The sequence below is a fragment of the Pimephales promelas genome, chromosome 2 (assembly GCF_988280905.1).
Source record: "Pimephales promelas chromosome 2, fPimPro1.hap1.1, whole genome shotgun sequence".
NCBI lineage: Eukaryota > Metazoa > Chordata > Actinopteri > Cypriniformes > Leuciscidae > Pimephales > Pimephales promelas.
Genome location: NC_142770.1, coordinates 989,667 through 1,011,081, shown reverse-complemented (window position 1 = coordinate 1,011,081; position 21,415 = coordinate 989,667). Strand labels below are relative to the sequence as shown.

The window sequence follows — 21,415 nt, the reverse complement described above, 5'->3', positions numbered from 1 at the left end:
TGAGATATCGGATATTTAAATGTTATAAAAAAATGTAAAGCCCAACGCCATCACAATATTTTAATACCTTAAATATAACTAAATACAAAGTGTAAACAAATGTATCATCTCTCTATAAAAGAAAGATAAAATAAAAAGTTTGAACCTGTAAAAAAAAAACCTTATCTTCCTTCATAAACGTATAACCATTTTACAATACATTTAACTCATAATAAAGTATAATGACCTTTATTTACCATGAAGCAAAATGATATACAAGAATAATTATCTCACAGTTGAAACTGCTGGTCTTGAAGACTAACTTTATTCACTGAGACTAATTTAGATGTTTCTTTGTCCTGTCGCTCGTTGGGGCTGGTTAGGACAGATTTTGAAGAGATTTCATTGTTTGACGGTATTATTTCCTCACAGCATTAGACCTGATAGTGCTGGATCTGAAGATGATCTACTTCCTGTGATTGTATTTTATATGACTGTGTAGAGAAGATACTTGAGTGAAACTCTTCCCACATGGAGTGCAGTGATACGGTTTCTCTCCAGTGTGGATCCTCTCGTGTGATTTCACGTGTCCTGAAAGACGAAATTTCTTGTCGCAGTGTGAACACTTGTACGGTTTCTCTCCAGTGTGAGTCCTCCAGTGTTGTCTCAAACGCACTCCGGTAATAAAACTCTTGCCACACTCAAAGCACTTATGATCTCTTTCACCAGTATGTATTTTCTGATGAAGTTTTAAACTCTGCAAATATGCAAATCTTTTTCCACAAAAAGAACATGAATGTGGTTTCTCCTGTGAATGAACTAACATGTGGGTATTCAGGCCTGTAGCCCATGAAAATGTTTTGCCACATTGATCACATTCATATGGTTTCTCTCCTGTGTGGGTGTTCATGTGTTCATAAAGGTTTGATGATTGTCTAAAACTCTTCCCACACTGATCACATGTGAACGGTTTCTCTCCAGTGTGGATCTTCATGTGAGAAACAAGACTCTGTTTGTGTTTTAAACTCTTTCCACACAAAGAACATAAAATTGGTTCCTCCTGTGAATGAACTCTGAGATGGCTCTTTAGGGCTGAAGCAAATACAAATGATTTACCACATTGATCACATTTATGCAGTGTCTCACCAGTGTGGATGATCATGTGATTCCTAAGGCGTCCTTGTTGTGTAAATCTCTTCCCACACTGATGGCAGATGAAATATTTCTTGTCTCTTTTCAGTGAAGAAATACTTTCAGTCTGTGGGGGAGTTTGTTCTTCAGTTTTGACATGATGTTTCTCCTCTCCAATCTCCTCATTTTCCTCCATCAGGCCTGATATGAAAACAAAAATCCTAATTTTAATGCATTTTTATAAAATAATTTCTACAAATGAGGTAAATTGTATGCTTATGTGAATATTCCAGAATCTATTTGTGAACTGATGTGGGCGAGCATTAGGAAAAGAAAAACAAACAAACAAATATGACACTTATTCTCTAGCAATGTGTGTCTGTGGTAAAAAGGCCACTCAGACGGAGTCAAAATATACCATTAATGAATCATCTTTATTCAAAAGATTATAATATCACTTTTCACATCTGACACTATCATTCAAATTACAACAATATGACATTCGAGTTTGGGTTTTCTGAATCCTGTCATTAATCGTGCATAAATGATTATGTCCATCGAGACAGCGACGTCTCTATCCTCATGAAATTCCCTCACAAATCAAAATGTAAAGTTTGAGATCACACATTCAACACCAACATCATTACTATAAAAATGAAATCTATGGAAAAAAAATTGTTCCTGTTTCAATGAATTTCAACATTTTCCTCAGATGTTCGTTTCATGACGGACTAAATCAGTCAACATACGCCAGAAAAGACGCACATTTGGCGCTTTATCCAATGAAAACAAACCCCGTAAATGTTGCTGAAACAACTGTGTAAAGTGTATGGGTGTGTAAATACGCGAAATATCTGACCTGCAGAACTTACCTCTGAAGACACAACAAACGCGCTGAACGAGGAAGGAAACTACTGATGACGTCAGCGCGGTGATGCAAGAAAAACGCGCCAAAAATCAATTTACAAAAACGTTTATAACATACACTAAAATAAGGCTAAAAGTTAATGTAAACAATAATTCAATATCAGTCACGTGTAGGGTGAAAATGTAATTAAAAGTTTTATTTAAATACTTAACATACTTCAAACATTTTAACACCTGAGTAAATCCAAACAACCATAGAACAAAGAAGAATTATATCTTGCATTTATTGTGGATAAAGTCCTCTCTCTACTCATGACTCAAGAACTTTATTGCTCCAGTCAACAGATCTGAGATGCTTAACGTCTATTATTTGTAGAAGAAAAAACGTTCTAGTACTATATTTTTAATGGGAAAAAAACCTAAGTTAATTTTCTGGTCTTACTTGAACACTGATAATAGTGTCATTTCTCACTATGTGACATAGATATAGCATACAAAATACAACAAAACAAATATAATTTTTTCCAAGTTTTGTTTTAATTAGCATATTTTGCTCCAAAAATCAAACATCATTTGAATAATTAACCATGCAACACAGGCTTAAGATGATCTACTTCCTGTGATTGGTGTGATTGTATTTTAAATGACTGCGTAGAGAAGATACTTGAGTGAAACTCTTCCCACATAGAGTGCAGTGATACGGTTTCTCTCCAGTGTGGATCCTCTCGTATGTTTTCACGTGTCCTGACCGACGAAATCTCTTGTCGCAGTGTGAACACTTGTACGGTTTCTCTCCAGTGTGAGTCCGCCAGTGTAGTTTCAAAGTCATAGCGGTAATAAAACTCTTCCCACACTCAAAGCACTTGTGATCTCTTACACCAGAATGTATTTTCTGATGAAATTTCAAACTCTGCATACGTGGAAATCTCTTTCCACAAACAGAACATAAATGTGGTTTCTCCTGTGAATGAACTAACATGTGGGTATTCAGGCCTGTAGCCCTCGAAAATGTTTTGCCACATTGATCGCATTTGTACGGTTTCTCTCCTGTGTGGATGTTCATGTGTTCCTTAAGGTTTGATGATTGTCTAAAACTCTTCCCACACTGATCACATGTGAACGGTTTCTCTCCAGTGTGGATCATCATGTGAGACACAAGACTCTCTATGTGTTTTAAACTCTTTCCACACAAAGAACATGAATGTGGTTCCTCCTGTGAATGAACTCTGAGATGGCTCTTTAGGGATGAAGCACATGCAAATGATTTACCACATTGATCACATTTATGCTGTGTCTCGCCAGTGTGGATGATCATGTGATTCCTAAGGCGTCCTTGTTGTGTGAAACTCTTCCCACACTGATGGCAGATGAAATATTTCTTGTCTCTTTTCAGTGAAGAAATACTTTCAGCCTGCGGGGGAGTTTTTTCTTCAGTTTTGACATGATGTTTCTCCTCTCCAATCTCCTCATTTTTCTCCATCGGGCCTGATATGAAAACAAAAATCCTAATTTTAATGCATTTTAAAAAAATAATTTCTACAAATGAGGTATATTGTATGCTTATGTGAATATTCCAGAATTTATTTGTGAACTGATGTGGGCGAGCATTAGGAAAAGAAAAACAAACAAACAAATATGACAGTATTACACTTATTCTCTAGCCATGTGTGTCTGTGGTAAAAAGGCCACTCAGACGGAGTCAGAATTTACCATTAAATAATAATAAATCATCTTTATTCAAAAGATTATAATATCACTTTTCACATCTGACTCAAACATACAAATATGACACTTTAAAGTTTGGGTTTTCTGAATCCAGTCATTAATCGTACATAACTGATTATGTCCATCAAGCGACGTCTCTATCCTCATGAAATTCCCTCACAAATCAAAACTTAAAGTTTGAGATCACATACATTCAACACCAACAAGATTACTCTAAAAAAATGAAATCTATGAAAAAAATCGTGCCTAAAATGAATTTCAACATATTCCTCAGATTCCTCGTTTCATGACGAACAAAATCAGTCTACATACGCCAGAAAAGACGCACATTTGGCGTTTTGCCCAATGAAAACAAACCCCGTAAATGATGCTGAAACAACTGTGTAAAGTGTATTTTATAGATGTTTAAATACGCGAAATATCTGACCTGCAGAACTTACCTCAGAAGACACAAACGCGCTGAACGAGGAAGGAAACTAATGATGACGTCAGCGCGGTGATGAGAGAAAAACGCGCCAAAAATCAAGTTGTATTTACAATACACTAAAATAACGTTAAAAGTTCATGTAAACAATAATTCAATATCAGTCATGTGTAGGGTGAAAAACGTATTTAAAGGTTTTATTTAAATACTTTTAAAACATGGAAAGACCAAACAATCATAATAGTTAATGGTTTTCAGAGTTACCCAAAATTATGAAATGATAATTTCTTAACACAAGTAGAATCAACAGACAATAAAAAGTCTCAAAGTGTTCAACGTTTGACGCTATACACGTTGTAAAATCAAGTCATTATGAACCCCACCTCACTGATTTCAGACCTGAGGAAAGAAAACAAATCGCATGTCTACAACAGTGCACTGTGGATTTACACCCAAAAGAAATCTGAATATCAAACCGCAAGCTATCTTTACTGCGGTCTGCCATCTAGTTAACTAAAATCGCTTAAGATAACAAAAACTACCTCAAACATTTTAACATCTGAGTAACTCAGGTGTACCACACAACCATAGAACAAAGATATGCAAGTAAACGTTATATTAAATGAAAATGTATGCAAATTCAAGGGGGCTATATAAAAGTACCTTTGATTGTGTAAGATTAGCCAATTACCTCTGGTGAGTGAAACTGGCGAGATTGCGAGCGCGAGACATAGCTTCCTAATCTGAGCGGGTAAAACAGAATTAAAGAGTTAAAAAAAGAATAATCAAATATTGGTAGACTTTTAATGATGCCCAGATATCACTAAAACCCTTTTCATTTATGGAGTGAGATGAAATAACGAGTTAGGAAATGTATTCCATTTAATCTCGAATGTTGCAGGAAAAGGACTTATATCAATGTTATATCTCGTCCAACCTTAAAACTTGTACAATTTATTTAAAAACATCCAATTATGCAGAATATATGATGGTAAATATTTAATTTATGAGTTGTCAATACAGTATATACCAATACAATATATAATGTGAACTTTTCTACCCCTAAAATCAGCATATTGACAAAATAATAACTGCAAATCCACCTTTCTCTGTCTGCCCGATCCATTTGCGCCTCTGTTCTGTAGCTTTCGGCAGTCTGTAAAATACATCTCAGATTTCTTGTCAAATCTAGTTGTTAGAAGCTCTTTCCCGTTTTAGATGCGTTTAGTGTATTTTTCCCAGCATTCACGCTGAAAACCAATGCTGCCACTCAGTGTGTGCGACCGATGGTGACGTTACACGCGTAACCTCCATCTAATAAGATAGCAAAGCATCTCAAGAGAATAAAAGTGAAGAAGGCCAGTTGCAAAGCTACATGACAATATATCTTACATCTGCGTTTTCTAACTACACTATAAGAATAACTAGAGAAAGTTTAGAACAAGTTAAAAATAATCAAAAAACTAACTTAATTAAAGTGTGAACAAACAAGTGGTACATATGCAGTGTAAAATTGAACATAAAATGAAATTCATAATAAAGCATAATAACTTTTAATTTATATCAGGAAGCAAAATGATATTTGAGCTGATCTAAATATCACCATTGAATCCACTGGTCTTGAAGATGAACTTTATTCACGGTGACAAACTTAGATGGGCTTTCTTTGTCCTGCCGCTCGCTGTGGACGCTCAGCTGGAAAAAACAAACAAAACCATCACAGAAGCTCTAATGATAATAATCATCAGACTAAAAATAAGGGGTTCACGATTCAATACAAAAAACATTCCCCCATTGCATTATTATACATTATATATGACTATAATGACTGCAGTCCAACTCAAAATATCGGAGATCGTCGTTTCCCCGCCTCCTCAGACTCGACACTCGCACGGATCGCCAGTTTAAGCACACGCAACAGGAACGAGCGCTATTACTATTATGGTAAATGTTATATATAAATCGCAAATTTTTTCACAAATTTTTGGAAATTACCACCACAAAATCAGTCATTTTGATCGCAAAAATCACAAAAAAAAAAATCGTGAAATCCTGGAGGGACTGAATGAAACTGTGCTTATTGGCAACGTGCAGCATCACAGACCAAAGCAAAAACACACATTCCAGCCTGGAAACACATATTTCAAAGTAAAATAACTGGTGGCGATAGTAGTGTTATTCAGACAAACGAATATGTGAACTTAACGGTTCACTCAAAAATGAAAATGATGTCATTAATGACTCTCCCTCATGTCGTTCCAAGCTCGTCAGACCTCGTTTATCTTCACAACACAGTTTAACATATTTTAGATTTAGTCAGAGAGCTTTCTGTCCCTCCATTGAACATGTGTATGGTGTACTGTCCTTGTCCAGAAAGGTAATAAAGACATCATCAAAGTAGTCCATGTGACATCAGTGGGTTAGTTACAATGTTTTCAAGCATCGAAAATACATTTGTCCAAAAATAACAAAAACTACGACTTTATTTAGCATTGTATTATCTTCCGGTTCTATTCTGGATCCGCGTTCAGTGCCGCTGCTGACGTGTGTCTGGTGCGGCTGAGCTTCGGTTACAGTCTAATGCTACGTTCACACCGGACGCAAATAGGGCGTCAGGCGCGAATGATTTAAATGTTTAAGTTAATGCAAAGACGCTTTACGCGACGCGAATGATGCGTGGAGCGCGGAAGACGCGAATACGCCTCGTTCGCACGAATGGCGCGAATTGAGCGTCTGGCGTGTTACGCGCGAATGATTCAGTTAGTGCCATTTGTGCATTCACGCGTTTGACGCGAATTCGCGTCTGCCGCCCGAGTTGAAAAATCTGAACTTTGGCGTGAATTCGCGCCGCGTTAACCAATCAGGAGCCTAACTGCTTGCTCACGTGGTGAAGTGTCTCTGGATGCTTCAATAAATTATTTTGTTTAACGGATTGTTTAACTGCCAACGGATTTCGATTCTGACGCGCGCAAATTTCGATTCAAACTTTTGTTTTTACGCACGCCAGTTTCGCTCTTGACACGCGAATTAACACAAAGTGGTCAAGCATCAAACTAGACGCGTCAGGCGCGAATTTGAGGCGCGATTTGCGTCCGGTGTGAACTTAGCATTAGGGAGACACACTGTACAAAACAATCTTCACAAACTTGTCTAAGGATTTCTACTCAGAGGAAGCATTTTTTTTTTGCCACGAATACACGGACGCACCAGACACACGTCAGCCGCGTCACACAACACAATGCTATCGGATTGATATCGGTATCGGCAAATAGCCAAAGCAGCGGCATCGGTATCGAAAGTGGACGGACTTTTATACTCTCGGGCTTCATAAAAATATCTTAATTTCTGCTTGGAAGATTAACAAAATTCTTATAGGTTTGGAGCGACATGAGGGTGAGTACTTGATGTCAGAATTTACATATTTGGGTGAATTATACCTTAGAAATACAGTAAGCTGAGCCTTGAAAAAAACTATAGCGCCATCATTTCGTTTACATCGACGATTTAATATGAATTTATGATTCCTACTAGTGATTTTCAAGATGAAATTGCTTATAACAGATAACATTAACAGTTTTTTTTAGGTATGGTATAAGCACTTGTTGAGTTTTGATATTATATGGTCACTGGGCTTGTTTTGAGCAATTTTTAATTGGCCGTTGGGCTGGTTTTGTTACACAGACCTTTTTAGTTTCCATAAAAACCAATACAATTCCCATTATAAACATTACAAATTGTATTGTTTTTTTTTCAGCAGGGCGGTTACGACAGATTTTGAGGCCGTTTAAACAAAACCGTTTTAAGCTAAAATTTAAAACTTGTGCGCTTTGGCCAATAATATGCATGACACCTGTGTTTCTGGTGCCTTAAAATGCAGATTTCAAAAGTATTAAAAAGAAACATTTTTCTTAATGTGAAGAAAACTGTGAAATCAGGCTAATTGCGTATTACGTATTCCTTTACAAAGTCACTTGAAAGTGCCGGATCTGAAGATGATCTACTTACTGTGATTGTATTTTATATGACTGCGTAGAGAAGATACTTGAGTGAAACTCTTCCCACATGGAGTGCAGTGATACGGTTTCTCTCCAGTGTGGATCCTCTCGTGTGTTTTCACGTGTTCAGACCGACGGAATTTCTTGTCGCAGTGTGAACACTTGTACGGTTTCTCTCCAGTGTGAGTCCGCCAGTGTAGTTTCAGACGTATAGCGGTAATAAAACTCTTCCCACACTCTAAGCACTTATGATCTCTTTCACCAGTATGTATTTTCTGATGAAGTTTTAAATTCTGCATACGTGAAAAACTCTTTCCACAAAAAGAACATGAATGTGGTTTCTCCTGTGAATGAACTAGCATGTGGGTCGATAGGCCTGTATACCTCGAAAATGTTTTGCCACATTCATCACATTCATATGGTTTCTCTCCAGTGTGGATGTTCATGTGTTCATTAAGGTTTGATGATTCTGAAAAACTCTTCCCACACTGATCACATGTGAACGGTTTCTCTCCAGTGTGGACTCTAGTGTGAATCTCGAGACTTCGTTTGTATTTAAAACTCTTTCCACACAAAGAACATAAATATGGTTTCTCCTGTGAATGAACTCTGAGATGGCTCTTTAGGGATGAAGCACATGAAAAAATTCTCCAACAGTGATCACATTGATGCACTTTCTCAATAGTGTGGATGATCTCGTGTTCCTGAAGGTCTTCTTGTCGTGTGAAACAACTCAGACACTTATGGCAGATGAAATATTTCTTGTCTTTTTTCTTCAAAGAAATACTTTCAGTCTGTGAGGGAGTTTGTTCTTCAATTTTGACATGATGTTTCTCCTCTCCAATCTCCTCATTTTCCTCCATCAGGCCTGAAATGAAAATAAAAAATCATATATTGAAGGCTGATAGGAATATTCTGTCATGTATTTGTCAACTGAAGTGAGCATTAGGAAAAGAATAAGTCAGTTAAAAAATGTGGGAAGCTACAGCACATTTCATTCATATGTTCAAAATAATTATTGTGCATATTTGCTCTGTAAACTTTGTGCATTGCCGAGTCATGTTTACTGTGGCGAGCGGGACAAGTGAGGGCGTTATCCCCATGAAATTTCCTCACAGATGAAAACTTAAAAGTTTGAGATTATACATTCAATAACACTATCACTCTCAAAATGAAACATATGGCAAATTCGTCCATGTTTGAATTATTTCAGATGTTCATATCGTAAATCAGTGCGTACTTTCAGTCTGTGAGGGACTTTTTTCCTCAGTTTTGACATGATGTTTCTCCTCTCCAATCTCGCAATTTTCCTCCATCGGGCCTGAAATGAAAATAAAAATAAATAATTTTAATTCATTTTAAAAAGTTGATTTCCACAAATGAGGTATATTGAAGGCTGATGGGAATATTCTAGTATTTATTTCAACTGATGTGACCATTAGGAATAGGATAATTCATTTAAAAAAAAAAATTGGGAAGCTACAACACATTTTATTTATATGTTCACATTGTTGTGCATATTTGCACAGTAAACTTTGGGCATTATAGTTATTCTGAGGTAATTTTGGGTCTCTGTGGTAAAAAGAAAATGTTTGAGTTCAGACCGTCAGAATTACCCTTAAATATTATAAATCATCTATCATCACTCTCAAAATTAAACATTTGACAAAATCGTTAATGTTTGTATGATTTCAACATTACTCCGGATGTTCGTATGCTAAATCAAAAAACTACACCAGTCTGCAGTCGCCAGAAAAGACGCACATTTGGCGCTTTATCCGATGAAAACAATACCGAAAAACCCATTAAATGTTGCTGAAACAAACTGTGTAAACTCTGTATTTATGGGTGTGTGAATACGCGAAATATCTGACCTGCAGAAATTACCTCAGAAGACACAACAAACGCGCTGAACGAGGAAGGAAACTAATGATGACGTCAGCGCGGTGATGCGAGAAAAACGCGCCAATTCTTACCAAAGAACAATTCATGCAAAAATAACATTTATAACATACACTAAAATAACTCTAAAGGTTAAAGTAAACAATAATTCAATCTCAGTGGGATTTACATTGGACAGTTTTTAATTTATTTAACCCTCAAGGCGGGTCTTACGGACAAATGTGGTGATTTGGGAATTTAAAAAAAAAAAATAGCTTTCTTTATCTGAGAGGTCCACATCTTGACTACTTTTCACAAGTTTGACACCTGAACAAGCACAATAAAAAAAAAAAAAAAAACTTGATTAAAAAATGTTAAGTGCATGGTTGAAAAAACATAACATTGACCTCAGACAACAATATAATAAAATTTGAAAAGCCAGTTCACGACCCCTTTAATATCATGAACTGCTCACCTCAGAAGACTCTCGCTGTGTCTGAAATCGCATATTTATTCTGAATCAGTAATTACGTCACGACCGCTGAAAATATGTTCTATGTAGTCTGAAAGCTACTATATAGGGAAGTGATTTCGGACGATACATCCTGATATTACTTTTGATACTTTCATTGTACTTTGCCTAATTTTCTCATATCTTGAGGACCACATAAGTTAAAAATGGCTCATCATACCCCACTCTCCTATATTTTACAATTGTGCTAAAAACTGTAAAACCTCAGAAGACTCAACACAATTGATGACGTCATCACTGCAATGCCACGTCAAAAACACATCAAATTTAATTTACAATGGCAAACATCTATAAACCAACAGATCAAATAAAACACTATATTTCATTAGTTTTAGATGGAACTAAAACTATGCATTTATTTATTCCTTATGCAAGAAGAAACAGACAATAAAAGTTTAATACTTGGTTGAAGCAAAAAACAAAACAAAAAAAAAACAACACCGAATGTGACAGGTTTGTCTCTTTATTGACTAATAAGATATCAAAGCATCTCAAGACAATAAAACTGAAGAAGGTATCTTACCTTGGTTTTTTTACAAGTCAAAACATAAATCAGAAATGAAACTCGTAAAAGACGAAAATGATGTAATTTACATCATGAAGCAAAATTATAAACAAGAATAAAACATTTAGGCTATGTTTACACGGAAACGGAAACGATCTGAAGAGAAAACACAAAAGTGGCGTTGCGTCATCACTTTTTATTACGCGTTTAGACGAGCGCTTTGGGTGGGAAATCCGTGTGCATATGGTGACGCAAAAGTGTGTGAAATTTGATGTATTACCCAGATAGCAAACTGACATTGAATCAACGTGGAAATATGACATCGAAACAACGTTGATCTGACATTGTTTTTCTCATCGAATTAACGTTGAACCAACGTCAGACGCGTCATTCTTTCAAAACTAACGGAAAATCAACTTGAAATCAACGCGTTGTTTCAACGTTATGAAAGCAAACCAATTTTCGATTTTCATTTAGCTTTGAAGAATGCCGCGTCTGACGTTGGTTCAACGTTAATTCGATGAGCAAAATCAACGTTGTTTCAATGTCATGAGAGACGTCGTTTCCACGTTGATTCAATGTCAGTTTGCTATCTGGGTATGCACTCCAGGCGGCTAGGTGGCGATGTTGAGCACTGCCACACAACAACACCAAGTCCGCGCGCCTGCGTACAACCTTTACCGTCAAGCAGACCTTTGCGTTTTTATCGTTTACACGGGAACGCGGCGGTGGAGCGTTTTTAAGATTTCCACTCTGGTGTCAATTTTTTGCGTTTTTAAGCCCCAAAAAAACGCCGTCGCCGTGTAAACGAAAGGCACATCCGATAAAATATTTTTACGTTTTCACCCACGAGCGTTCTCGTGTACACAGGGCCTTAGGCTGCTTTCAGCCTTTTGTACTGGAAACATCTCTGCAGAAACAAGGTTGTGTTGTTGCAAAGTGGCAGACGAGTGGAAAATGACAATATAACAGAGACATGTTTTGAAACCGGCGGAGACGACAGCAGGGAATAAAGCCGCTCAGACCTCCTACGACTCTGATACTCATTGTCATGAAGTAAATAAGAAATAATCTATATTGAAAACCTCTCTGAGGGTGCTTTCACACTGGCCTTTCAGTTCGGACTGGGGCGCGGTTCGTGTCGGGGTGCACACCAGTGTTGGGAGTGCTGGATCTGAAGATGATCTACTTCCTGTGATTGTATTTTATATGACTGTGTAGAGCAGATGATTGTATGAAACTCTTCCCTCATGGAGTGCAGTGATACGGTTTCTCTCCAGTGTGGATCCTCTCGTGTGATTTCAAGGCTCCTGAATATCTGAATCTCTTGTCGCAGTGTGAACACTTGTAAGGTTTCTCTCCAGTGTGAGTCATCTGGTGCCGTTTCAAACCTACAGTCGTAATAAAACTCTTCCCACACTCGAAGCACACATAAGCTTTTACACCAGTATGTCTTTTCTGATGAACTTTTAAATTCTGCTGACGTGAAAAACTCTTTCCACACACAGAGCATGAATGTGGTTTCTCCTGTGAATGAACTGTGAGGTGCCTCTTCAGACCTAAAGCCCTCAAAAATGTTTTGCCACATTCATCACATTCGTGCAGTTTCTCTCTAGTGTGGATGTTCATGTGTTCCTTAAGTTGCCCTTTATGTGCAAAACTCTTCCCACACTGATCACATGAGAACGGTTTCTCTCCGGTGTGGATCCTCATGTGAATCAATAAAGTATGTTTGTATGTGAAACTCTTTCCACACTGACTGCAAGTGAAACATTTCTTGTCTTTTCTTTTCAGTGAAGAAATATTTTCAGTCTGTGAGTGAGTTGTTTCTCCAGTTTTGACATCATGATGTTTCTCCTCATTGTCCAGCAATACATCTGAAACAAAAGTCAAATGTAGGGCTGTCAAGCAGACACATTTTTTAATATATCGCAAATCAAATTTGGCTGAGAAATTACGCCCAAAAGATCATTATTATGTTAAATTAAAAAAGCATCAAATACACATTACAAAATGTAGCTTTAGAAATTTTTTTTTTTTTGATTCAACAGAATTTATTACTAACGAGGGTGAGTAAATTATGAGTGAATTTGGAGAACCACCGTATTTTTAAGAATATAATGGCCCGTTTCCACTTGAGTGGTACGGTACGGTACAGTTCGGTACGCAATTATTTGCGTTTCCACTGTCAAAAGTTGTGAATGGTACCAAAAAGCCAACATGACATCATGACTTTTGCGTAAACATACACGCCACTTTCGAGTCAAGTGGCGTGTTATCTCTACACATTTTGAGCTATCCGCGTGTATCCGCGTGTATGTGTACGCCATTAACGTCCGCGTCATTCCGCGTGTCAGTACAAATGTCCGCGCGAAACGAAGCAAAATGTAGATCTACATCTGGGGAGCGATCTTTTTTTTTCTAGGATGGTAAGGGAACAGTCATAAATGCCATTAACCCCAGTGACGGTTAGGTTTAGGGACGGGGTTGAGGTAATTCATATATTTATATATACAGTAATAACGTTAAGTCAACGGCGTTCATAAACACGCTGAAAAGCGATTATGCGTCTTGAAAGCACACGAAAAATGGAAATACGAATTGGCGTGTCATACACACGCTACTTCATGAGATCAGTCTGAAAAGGCCGAACCGTACCGTACCACTTTTTGGGTACCCTTCCGTTGGGGTACCTAGCACAGTGAAAGGGTACTAAAAGGTGGAGCTAGACTCACTGCAGAACGGTGATTGGTGGACAGAGTATCGTCACACGCGCATGCAGTTGAAATATAATACTACTGTTATTGTGTCACGGACTGTAGTTTTAAGAGTTTTTCAGGCGAGAAAGTAGTTTTTAAAGCTGAAATCTGTGGTTTATTTATAGATTTATGATAATTTGACTGAGATCCATTCCAAGCGATCACCGGACGCTCGCGCTCGTGTCCCCCGCCTGGAACAGCCTTTCCTCGGCTAGTCGTTCTGATGTTTGCCGCTGACGCGGACGTCTCTGTAGTGGTTAAACATGAGATATAGTTCGTCTTGTATAAACCTAACAGGTGATCTTTGGTCTCGTGAATCTATAATTAATTCCCTGGCCAATAGTTTCGGCACGAGTGAGGGCGTTATTATTCCCATGAAATTTCCTCACAGATGAAAACTTAAAAGTTTGAGATTATACATTCAATAACATTATCACTCTCAAATGAAACATATGGCAAATTCATCCATGTTTAAATTATTTCAGATGATATCGTAAATCAGTGCGTACTTTCAGTCTGCGAGGGACTTTTTTCTTCAGTTTTGACATGATGTTTCTCCTCTCCAATCTCGCAATTTTCCTCCATCGGGCCTGAAATGAAAATAAAAATAAACAATTTTAATTCATTTTTATAAGTTGATTTCCAAAAATGAGGTGTATTGAAGGCTGGTGGGAATATTCTAGCATTTATTTGTCAACTGATGTGACCATTAGGAATAATAATCTGGTTAAAAAAATTGGGAAGCTACAACACATTTAATTTATATGTTCAAATTGTTGTGCATATTTGCACAGTAAACTTTGGGCATTTAGTTATTCTGGGGTAATTTTGGGTCTCTGTGGTAAAAAGAAAATGTACTTCAGACTGTCAGAATATACCCTTAAATATTATAAATCATCTATCATCACTCTCAAAATTAAACATTTGACAAAATCGTTCATGTTTGTATGATTTCAACATTACTCCAGATGTTCGTATGCTAAATCAAAAACTACACCAGTCTACAGTCGCCAGAAAAGACGCACATTTGGCGTTTTATCCGATGAAAACAATACCGAAAAAAACCATTAAATGTTGCTGAAACAAACTGTGTAAACTCTGTATTTATGGGTGTGTAAATACGCGAAATATCTGACCTGCAGAACTTACCTCAGAAGACACAACAAACGCGCTGAACGAGGAAGGAAACTAATGATGACGTCAGCGCGGTGATGCGAGAAAAACGCGCCAATTCTTACCAAAGAACAATTCATGCAAAAATAACATTTATAACATACACTAAAATAACTCTAAAAGTTAAAGTAAACAATAATTCAATCTCAGTCATGTGTAGGCTGAAAAGGGATTTACATTGGACAGTTTTTAATTTATTTAACCCTCAAGGCGGGTCTTACGGACAAATGTGGTGATTTGGGAATTAAAAAAAAAAATAGTTTTCTTTATCTGAGAGGTCCACATCTTGGCTACTTTTCACAAGTTTGACACCTGAACAAGCACAATAAAAAAAAAAAAAAAAAAACTTGATTAAAAAATGTTAAGTGCATGGTTGAAAAAAACATAACATTGACCTCAGACAACAATATAATAAAATTTGAAAAGCCAGTTCACGACCCCTTTAATATCGTGAACTGCTCACCTCAGAAGACTCTCGCTGTGTCTGAAATCGCATATTTATTCTGAATCAGTAATTACGTCACGACCGCTGAAAATATGTTCTATGTAGTCTGAAAGCTACTATACAGGGAAGTGATTTCAGACGATACATCCTGATATCACTTTAGATACTTTCATTGTACTTTGCCTAATTTTCTCATATCTTGAGGACCACATAAGTTAAAAATGGCTCATCATACCCCACTCTCCTATATTTTACAGTTGTGCTAAAGACCGTAAACCTCAGAAGACTCGACTCGTATATTTATTTATGTATTTATTTATTTTTAATTAAGTCAGCTTTGTCATTCGATAAAGACGATCTACTTGCTGTGATTGTATTTTATATGCCATTGTAGAGAGGATAATTGAGCGAAACTCTTCCCACATGGAGTGCAGTGATGCGGTTTCTCTCCAGTGTGGATCCTCTCGTGTGTTTTCACGTGTCCTGACCGACGGAAACTCTTGTCGCAGTGTGAACACTTGTACGGTTTCTCTCCAGTGTGGGTCATCTGGTGTGTTTTCAGATTTACAGCTGTAACAAAACTCTTCCCACACTCAAAGCACACAAACGTTTTTTCGCCAGTATGTCTTTTCTGATGAAGTTTGAAATTCTGCCGATATGAGAACCTTTTCCCACACAAAGAACATGAATATGGTTTCTCCTGTGAATGAACTAACATGTGGTTCTTCAGGCCTTTAGACCTCAAAAATGTTTTGCCACATTCATCACATTTGTGTGGTTTCTCTCCAGTGTGGATGTTCATGTGTTCCTTAAGTATCCCTTGATGTGTGAAACTCTTCCCACACTGATCACATGTGAACGGTTTCTCTCCGGTGTGGATCATCATGTGAGACTTAAGGCTCCCTTGTTGTGTAAAACTCTTCCCACACTGAACACATGTGAACGGTTTACCTCTGGTGTGAATCCTCATGTGTTCCCTAAGATTCTTTTTGTGCGTGAAACTCTTCCCACACTGATCACATGTGAACGGTTTCTCTCCGGTGTGGATCCTCATGTGATTCAATAAAGTCCGTGTGCGTTTGAAACTCTTTCCACACTGACTGCAAGTGAAACATTTTTTTTCTTTTCTTTTCAGTGAAGAAATATTTTCAGTCTGTGAGTGAGTTGTTTCTCCAGTTCCGACATCATGACGTTTCTCCTCTTCACTCTCCTCATTCTTCAGCATCACGTCTGAAACAAAAGTCAAATGTAGGGCTGTGAAGCAGATACATTTTTTAATATATCACAAATCAAATTTAGCTGAGAAATTACGCCCAAAATATCATTATTATGTTAAAGGGATACTTTTTCGAAATACTATGGAAGTCAATGAGACAAGAAACTGTCTGGTTACTTATATTTTTCTAAATATCAGAAAATCGGCTGAATGGATTCGAAAACAGTAAAACTCAACTGTTTAACTCTGGGGGAGTGGTAAAATGAGCCTATTTCCAAAAAAAAAGTGGAGTATCCCTTTAAATTACAAAAGCATTAAATACACATTACAAAAAGTAGCTTTAGAAACAATTTTTTTTTTTTTGGATTTAACGGAATTTATTACTAACGAGCACTGATGAGCAGCAGTAACGCGTTAGAAGTAACTTGTTACTGTAATCCGATTACTTTTTTCAAGTAACTAGTAAAGTAAGGGATTAGAATTGTAAAAATAGTAATTAGATTACAGTTACTTCCCCGTAAACCGGCTGCGTTACTGCATTAGTTGACCGTGATTTTGTTTACTGAGACTGTTTCGTCATTAGTCGTGCGTGAATACCCCGATTTCTCGCGCTGAAGTGTCAACCCGGTCAAAGGCCTGAAAGATGAGTTTATCTATAAATCTAACGGTTGAGCCACATTTGTGATTGACTAGTTATACCGCAAATTAAAATTCTACCTCAAATCTGAGCAAGCATGTCACGAGACGGTTAACGATTAGCTGCGGCTACACGCTGATGGGATATGACCACTATTTCCCCGCGAAAGAAAACAAATTTTCTGTTTTGATCAACTAATTTTTACTCCTCTCTGCACTTTATTGTTAAAAGACGTTTAAGTGTTAACAATTTGGAATACGGTCAGGAGCGACTTTCATTTTAAATGATTTTATGATTTCAAATGAAGGATTTTAAAAATTAGATTAGTTTATATGCTGAAATATGTAGAAATTTAAGTTAACATATTAAGGACTTTCTTTATTTCATTAAAATATGGTGGAATGTGCAAAAAATATGTTTAAATGTTCAACTATTTTCTTTAATTTAACCATACTGTTCTCATTAATAAAGAATAAAGAATAAACACCAACCTCTTTGTTCTTCTCTCATGTTCTCACTGTCCTTCAGTAAACTCTGTGTTTGCAGATTTCAGCTCTTCCTTGAGGGTTTGATGCTCGTCTTCACTTGTAGCTGATGGGGATATTCCAGCATTTATTAGTGAATTGCAGTGGGAAGAGCTTCACTGAAAGAGGAGGAGCTTCACTGAAGGAGGAGGGGCTTAACTGGTGGAGGAGGAGGGGCTTCACTGAGAGAGGAGCAGATCTGGCAAAATCAAGAAGAAATCACCAAGTTTGTTTTTATCATAATTCAGACATTTTAAGTATTCAATGTTGATCTATGTAGCTATAGTTAAATAACGTTTACGCAAATTAATTGCAAACCCAGACAGCAAACTGACATTGAATCAACGTGGAAACGACGTCTCTCATGACATTGAAACAACGTTGATTTGCTCATCGAATTAACGTTGAACCAACGTCAGACGCGGCATTCTTCGAAGCTAAATGAAAATCGAAAATTGGTTTGCTTTCATAACGTTGAAACAACGCGTTGATTTCAAGTCGATTTTCCGTTAGTTTTGAAAGAATGACGCGTCTGACGTTGGTTCAACGTTAATTCGATGAGCAAAACAATGTCAGATCAACGTTGTTTCGATGTCATATTTCCACGTTGATTCGATGTCAGTTTGCTATCTTGGGAAGTGTTTTATACTTATTCACATTTTTATTTCATCCACACACTTTATCATATCTCTCATTAAAATATAGGCAAATATATAGAAACAAATAGAGTGTACAACAATTAACAGATATAAACAATGTAAACATAAAAAAGACAAGATAAACTTAGAAAATTAAATATACAAATTTACGCGAAAAGAATTAGCCCACCAGTTAAGTTTAACGTTTTTGTTTTTTATGGAACATGTTTTTTTTAGATTAATTATGAAACTTATAATCTGACTTTATCACAATATCTGATCGCGTCGTTTATTTAAGTCTGTTGGCAATAAAATGAGCTAATGTGGCAATTTACACATCTAAAGACATCAGCATAATGAATGATGTGAAAACGGGATCTACAAATCAAGAGGCTTATCGCAATTTGGTTATATTAATCTAAATATAGTTCGACTGCCAAAAAACTGCATTCATAACAACAAAGGTCACTAACGTTAACATCTTCCCGATTTGTGATGAGAAACTAGGCAAAATGGCAAATCATAAAATCTCCTTCTTTCGTTTTAGTTAGCAGACACACAAAAAGCGTCGAACCCAAAGAAAACATTTTAGAAATGACCATTTAAACGTTATTTTAACTGTTTTACCACGACATGTAGTAGTGACTTGTTTACCTCAGAAGACTTCCGAGTCCACAGACGCTGAACCGGGAGCGCGCGGATAGTGATGACGTCATCACCGCGAGACGAGATTAATTATTTTATTTTTATGCTCCCACAACACAAAAATCTCTAAATATAACATCAACTATATATAAAAAACCCCGGAAAAATCACAATAAAACAAACAAATAATTTCTGAATTTTAATCAATTTGCACAAGAGTTTAACCTCATTCATCTACTGATTAAAGTTGTTTAGTTTTGAACCATCTGCACTTATGAATGAAAAACTTTCCAATTACCTAATGAACTTCACAGTGAGGGGTTTTTAACATTAGAAAAAACACAAAAGTTCCAATTTGAAGTTCACCTACTCAGCTTTAGAAGGGAAAATACAAGATATTTTTTAAATGTATTAAAATCTTTACGCACATATTCCTGTCTAATAGGGTTTGGGTAATACAGCTGTCAAATACAATTTCTCAGTCCTGGGGAGACTCTGGAGCACAAAATGTCTTCTTTCACCATTAATGTATAAAGGAATCGTAATGGCTCTGATCATTCCATTAAATATAATCACATGACACTGAATTTCTCACAAAACTCTATACACAGTAACACATTTCCATTATCATCCAAGAAATCCCTTTAGATTTCCATTCCTCGAAAATATACAAACTTTCTGCCAAACTATATATATATATATATATATATATATATATATATATAATTCCAATCTGGAGAGTTGTGAGGCGTAGAGCAGCAGTTTGATAAAGATTGCACTGGGGATTATCAAAATTAGATCAAAAAAAGATTATCAAAAATGAGCTAAGTACGGTTTAAAACCGCAAAAAATAACTATAAAACAACCTATCAAAAATAAGGGTAAAATAGTGACTGATGCAGACAGATGCCTCATTCCCTGTCACATATATGAGGTGAAATATATTAGGCATTTCTAGAGAAAAACAATATGGGTATTTCATAGATTTTATGTGTAACAAATAATGCATTCATACATTTATATACACTTAAATACATATAATACTTTGTGAAGCAAAAACAAAAAAAGTAAAACTAAAAATTAACAAACAACGTCTTTATTTTTTAGATAATAAAAGTGTAAGAAGCCAATTGCAAACGTTTTCTAAATACTAAAAACAATGAAGAACAAGTTAAAAATCTTTTTGAACAAGAACAGTTTGAACCTTTCATTAATAAAAGTGCAATAATAAATGAAATAATATAATAATAGTTTAATTTATATCATGAAGCACAATGATGTGCAAGAATAAAACTAATATATATTGTCCATCTTTGAGTTGATCGAGAAACTGCTGGTCTTTAGGATGAACTTTATTCAATGTAACAAATTCAGGTGTTTCTTTTGTTTCGTTGCTTGCTGTTGCTGGTTAGGACAGATTTATATTGAAAATATTTTATTACGTGTCACGCTTGGTGAGGACACGGCATCAGACTTGAAAGTGCTGGATCTTAAGATGAACTACTTGCTGTGATTGTTTTTTATATGACTGTGTAGAGAAGATAATTGTATGAAACTCTTCCCACATGGAGTGCAGTGATACGGTTTCTCTCCAGTGTGGATCCTCTCGTGTATGTTCAAGGATCCAGACTGGTTGAATCTCTTGTCGCAGTGTGAACACTTGTACGGTTTCTCTCCAGTGTGGATCCTCTGGTGCCGTTTCAAGCATGTAGTTGTAATAAAAGGCTTCCCACACTCAAAGCACACATAAGCTTTTTCACCAGTATGTATTTTCTGATGTGATTTTAAATCATGCAGACGGGAAAAACTCTTTCCACACAAAGAGCATGAATGTGGTTTCTCCTGTGAATGAACTTTGTGGTGTCTCTTCAGGTTTGAAGCCAACAAAAATGTTTTCCCACATTGGTCACATTTGTGTGGTTTCTCTCCAGTGTGGATCTTCATGTGTTCCTGAAGGTTCCCTTGGTGTGTAAAACTCTTCCCACACTGATCACATGTGAACGGTTTCTCTCCGGTGTGGATCCTCATGTGAACCTTGAAACTCTTTTTGTGTGTGTAAGTCTTTCCACACTGACTGCAAGTGAAACATTTCTGGTCTCTTCTTTTCAATAAAGAAATACTTTCAGTCTGTGAGTGAGTTGTTTCTCCAGTTCTGACATGATGTTTCTCCTCCTCTTCACTCTCCTCATTCTTCAGCATCACGTCTGAAATGAAATGTAAAAAAGTTGCATTTTGAATAAATCATAAATCAGAGAGAAAACTTAATGGTTGTAGAATGTGACTATATTATTGTTATTCTTTCCTACAACAAACATTAAATCTGGTGAACTGCTTTATAA

At 36.5% G+C, this 21,415-nt stretch overlaps 3 protein-coding genes across 14 annotated transcripts in view; all 3 read right to left on the bottom strand.

The window, feature by feature from the left end:
* Positions 1-212: 212 nt before the first annotated feature.
* On the bottom strand, positions 213-4,218 carry LOC120486212 (uncharacterized). Of its 2 annotated transcripts, XM_089133758.1 has the most exons (3): positions 4,143-4,218; positions 2,605-3,462; positions 213-1,311 (listed from the first exon to the last, which is right to left on the bottom strand). In XM_089133758.1, exons 2-3 carry the CDS (start codon positions 3,455-3,457, stop codon positions 446-448), a joined length of 1,719 nt encoding a protein of 572 aa, XP_088989884.1. In that variant the 5' UTR covers positions 3,458-3,462; positions 4,143-4,218; the 3' UTR covers positions 213-445. The 2 variants fall into 2 exon arrangements, with proteins under 2 accessions (XP_088989884.1, XP_039538027.2); XM_039682093.2 differs by lacking the exons at positions 2,605-3,462; positions 4,143-4,218 and adding an exon at positions 1,983-2,056.
* Positions 4,219-5,110: 892 nt separating this feature from the next.
* Positions 5,111-15,606, bottom strand: LOC120486742 (uncharacterized). Of its 6 annotated transcripts, none has more exons than XM_089133677.1 (5): positions 14,935-15,606; positions 14,308-14,388; positions 9,362-9,442; positions 8,132-8,989; positions 5,111-5,821 (listed from the first exon to the last, which is right to left on the bottom strand). In XM_089133677.1, exons 2-5 carry the CDS (start codon positions 14,381-14,383, stop codon positions 5,778-5,780), a joined length of 1,059 nt encoding a protein of 352 aa, XP_088989803.1. In that variant the 5' UTR covers positions 14,384-14,388; positions 14,935-15,606; the 3' UTR covers positions 5,111-5,777. The 6 variants fall into 6 exon arrangements, with proteins under 6 accessions (XP_088989803.1, XP_088989801.1, XP_088989798.1 ...); XM_089133675.1 differs by having other exon boundaries at positions 14,948-15,606; XM_089133672.1 differs by having other exon boundaries at positions 14,308-15,606.
* A 146-nt stretch (positions 15,607-15,752) lies between these two features.
* LOC120486741 (uncharacterized) overlaps positions 15,753-21,415 on the bottom strand; it is a 28,977-nt gene continuing 23,314 nt past the window's right edge. For 5 of the 6 annotated variants that reach the window (XM_089133726.1, XM_089133734.1, XM_089133714.1 and 2 more), the window contains one exon: positions 20,157-21,280. In XM_089133726.1, coding sequence (XP_088989852.1) covers positions 20,577-21,280 — 704 coding nt within the window. In that variant the 3' untranslated portion in view covers positions 20,157-20,576. Of the gene's footprint in view, positions 16,647-17,760; positions 17,993-19,085; positions 21,281-21,415 lie in introns of those variants that run through there. The other variant, XM_089133706.1, reaches the window with a different exon arrangement.

Bases quoted from the DNA above. Each gene is read 5' to 3' on its own strand.
- LOC120486742 (XM_089133672.1), bottom strand. From the start codon at position 14,383: ATGGAGGAAAATTGCGAGATTGGAGAGGAGAAACATCATGTCAAAACT. The intron at 9,443-14,307 runs GTACGCACTGAT...TTTTCATTTCAG, and splicing joins AAGTCCCTCGCAGACTGAAA to GCCCGATGGAGGAAAATTGC. The intron at 5,822-8,131 runs GTAAGTAGATCA...TGTTTTTTCCAG, and splicing joins TCATATAAAATACAATCACA to CTGAGCGTCCACAGCGAGCG.
- LOC120486212 (XM_089133758.1), bottom strand. From the start codon at position 3,457: ATGGAGAAAAATGAGGAGATTGGAGAGGAGAAACATCATGTCAAAACT. The intron at 1,312-2,604 runs CCAATCACAGGA...TTTTCATATCAG, and splicing joins TCATTTAAAATACAATCACA to GCCTGATGGAGGAAAATGAG.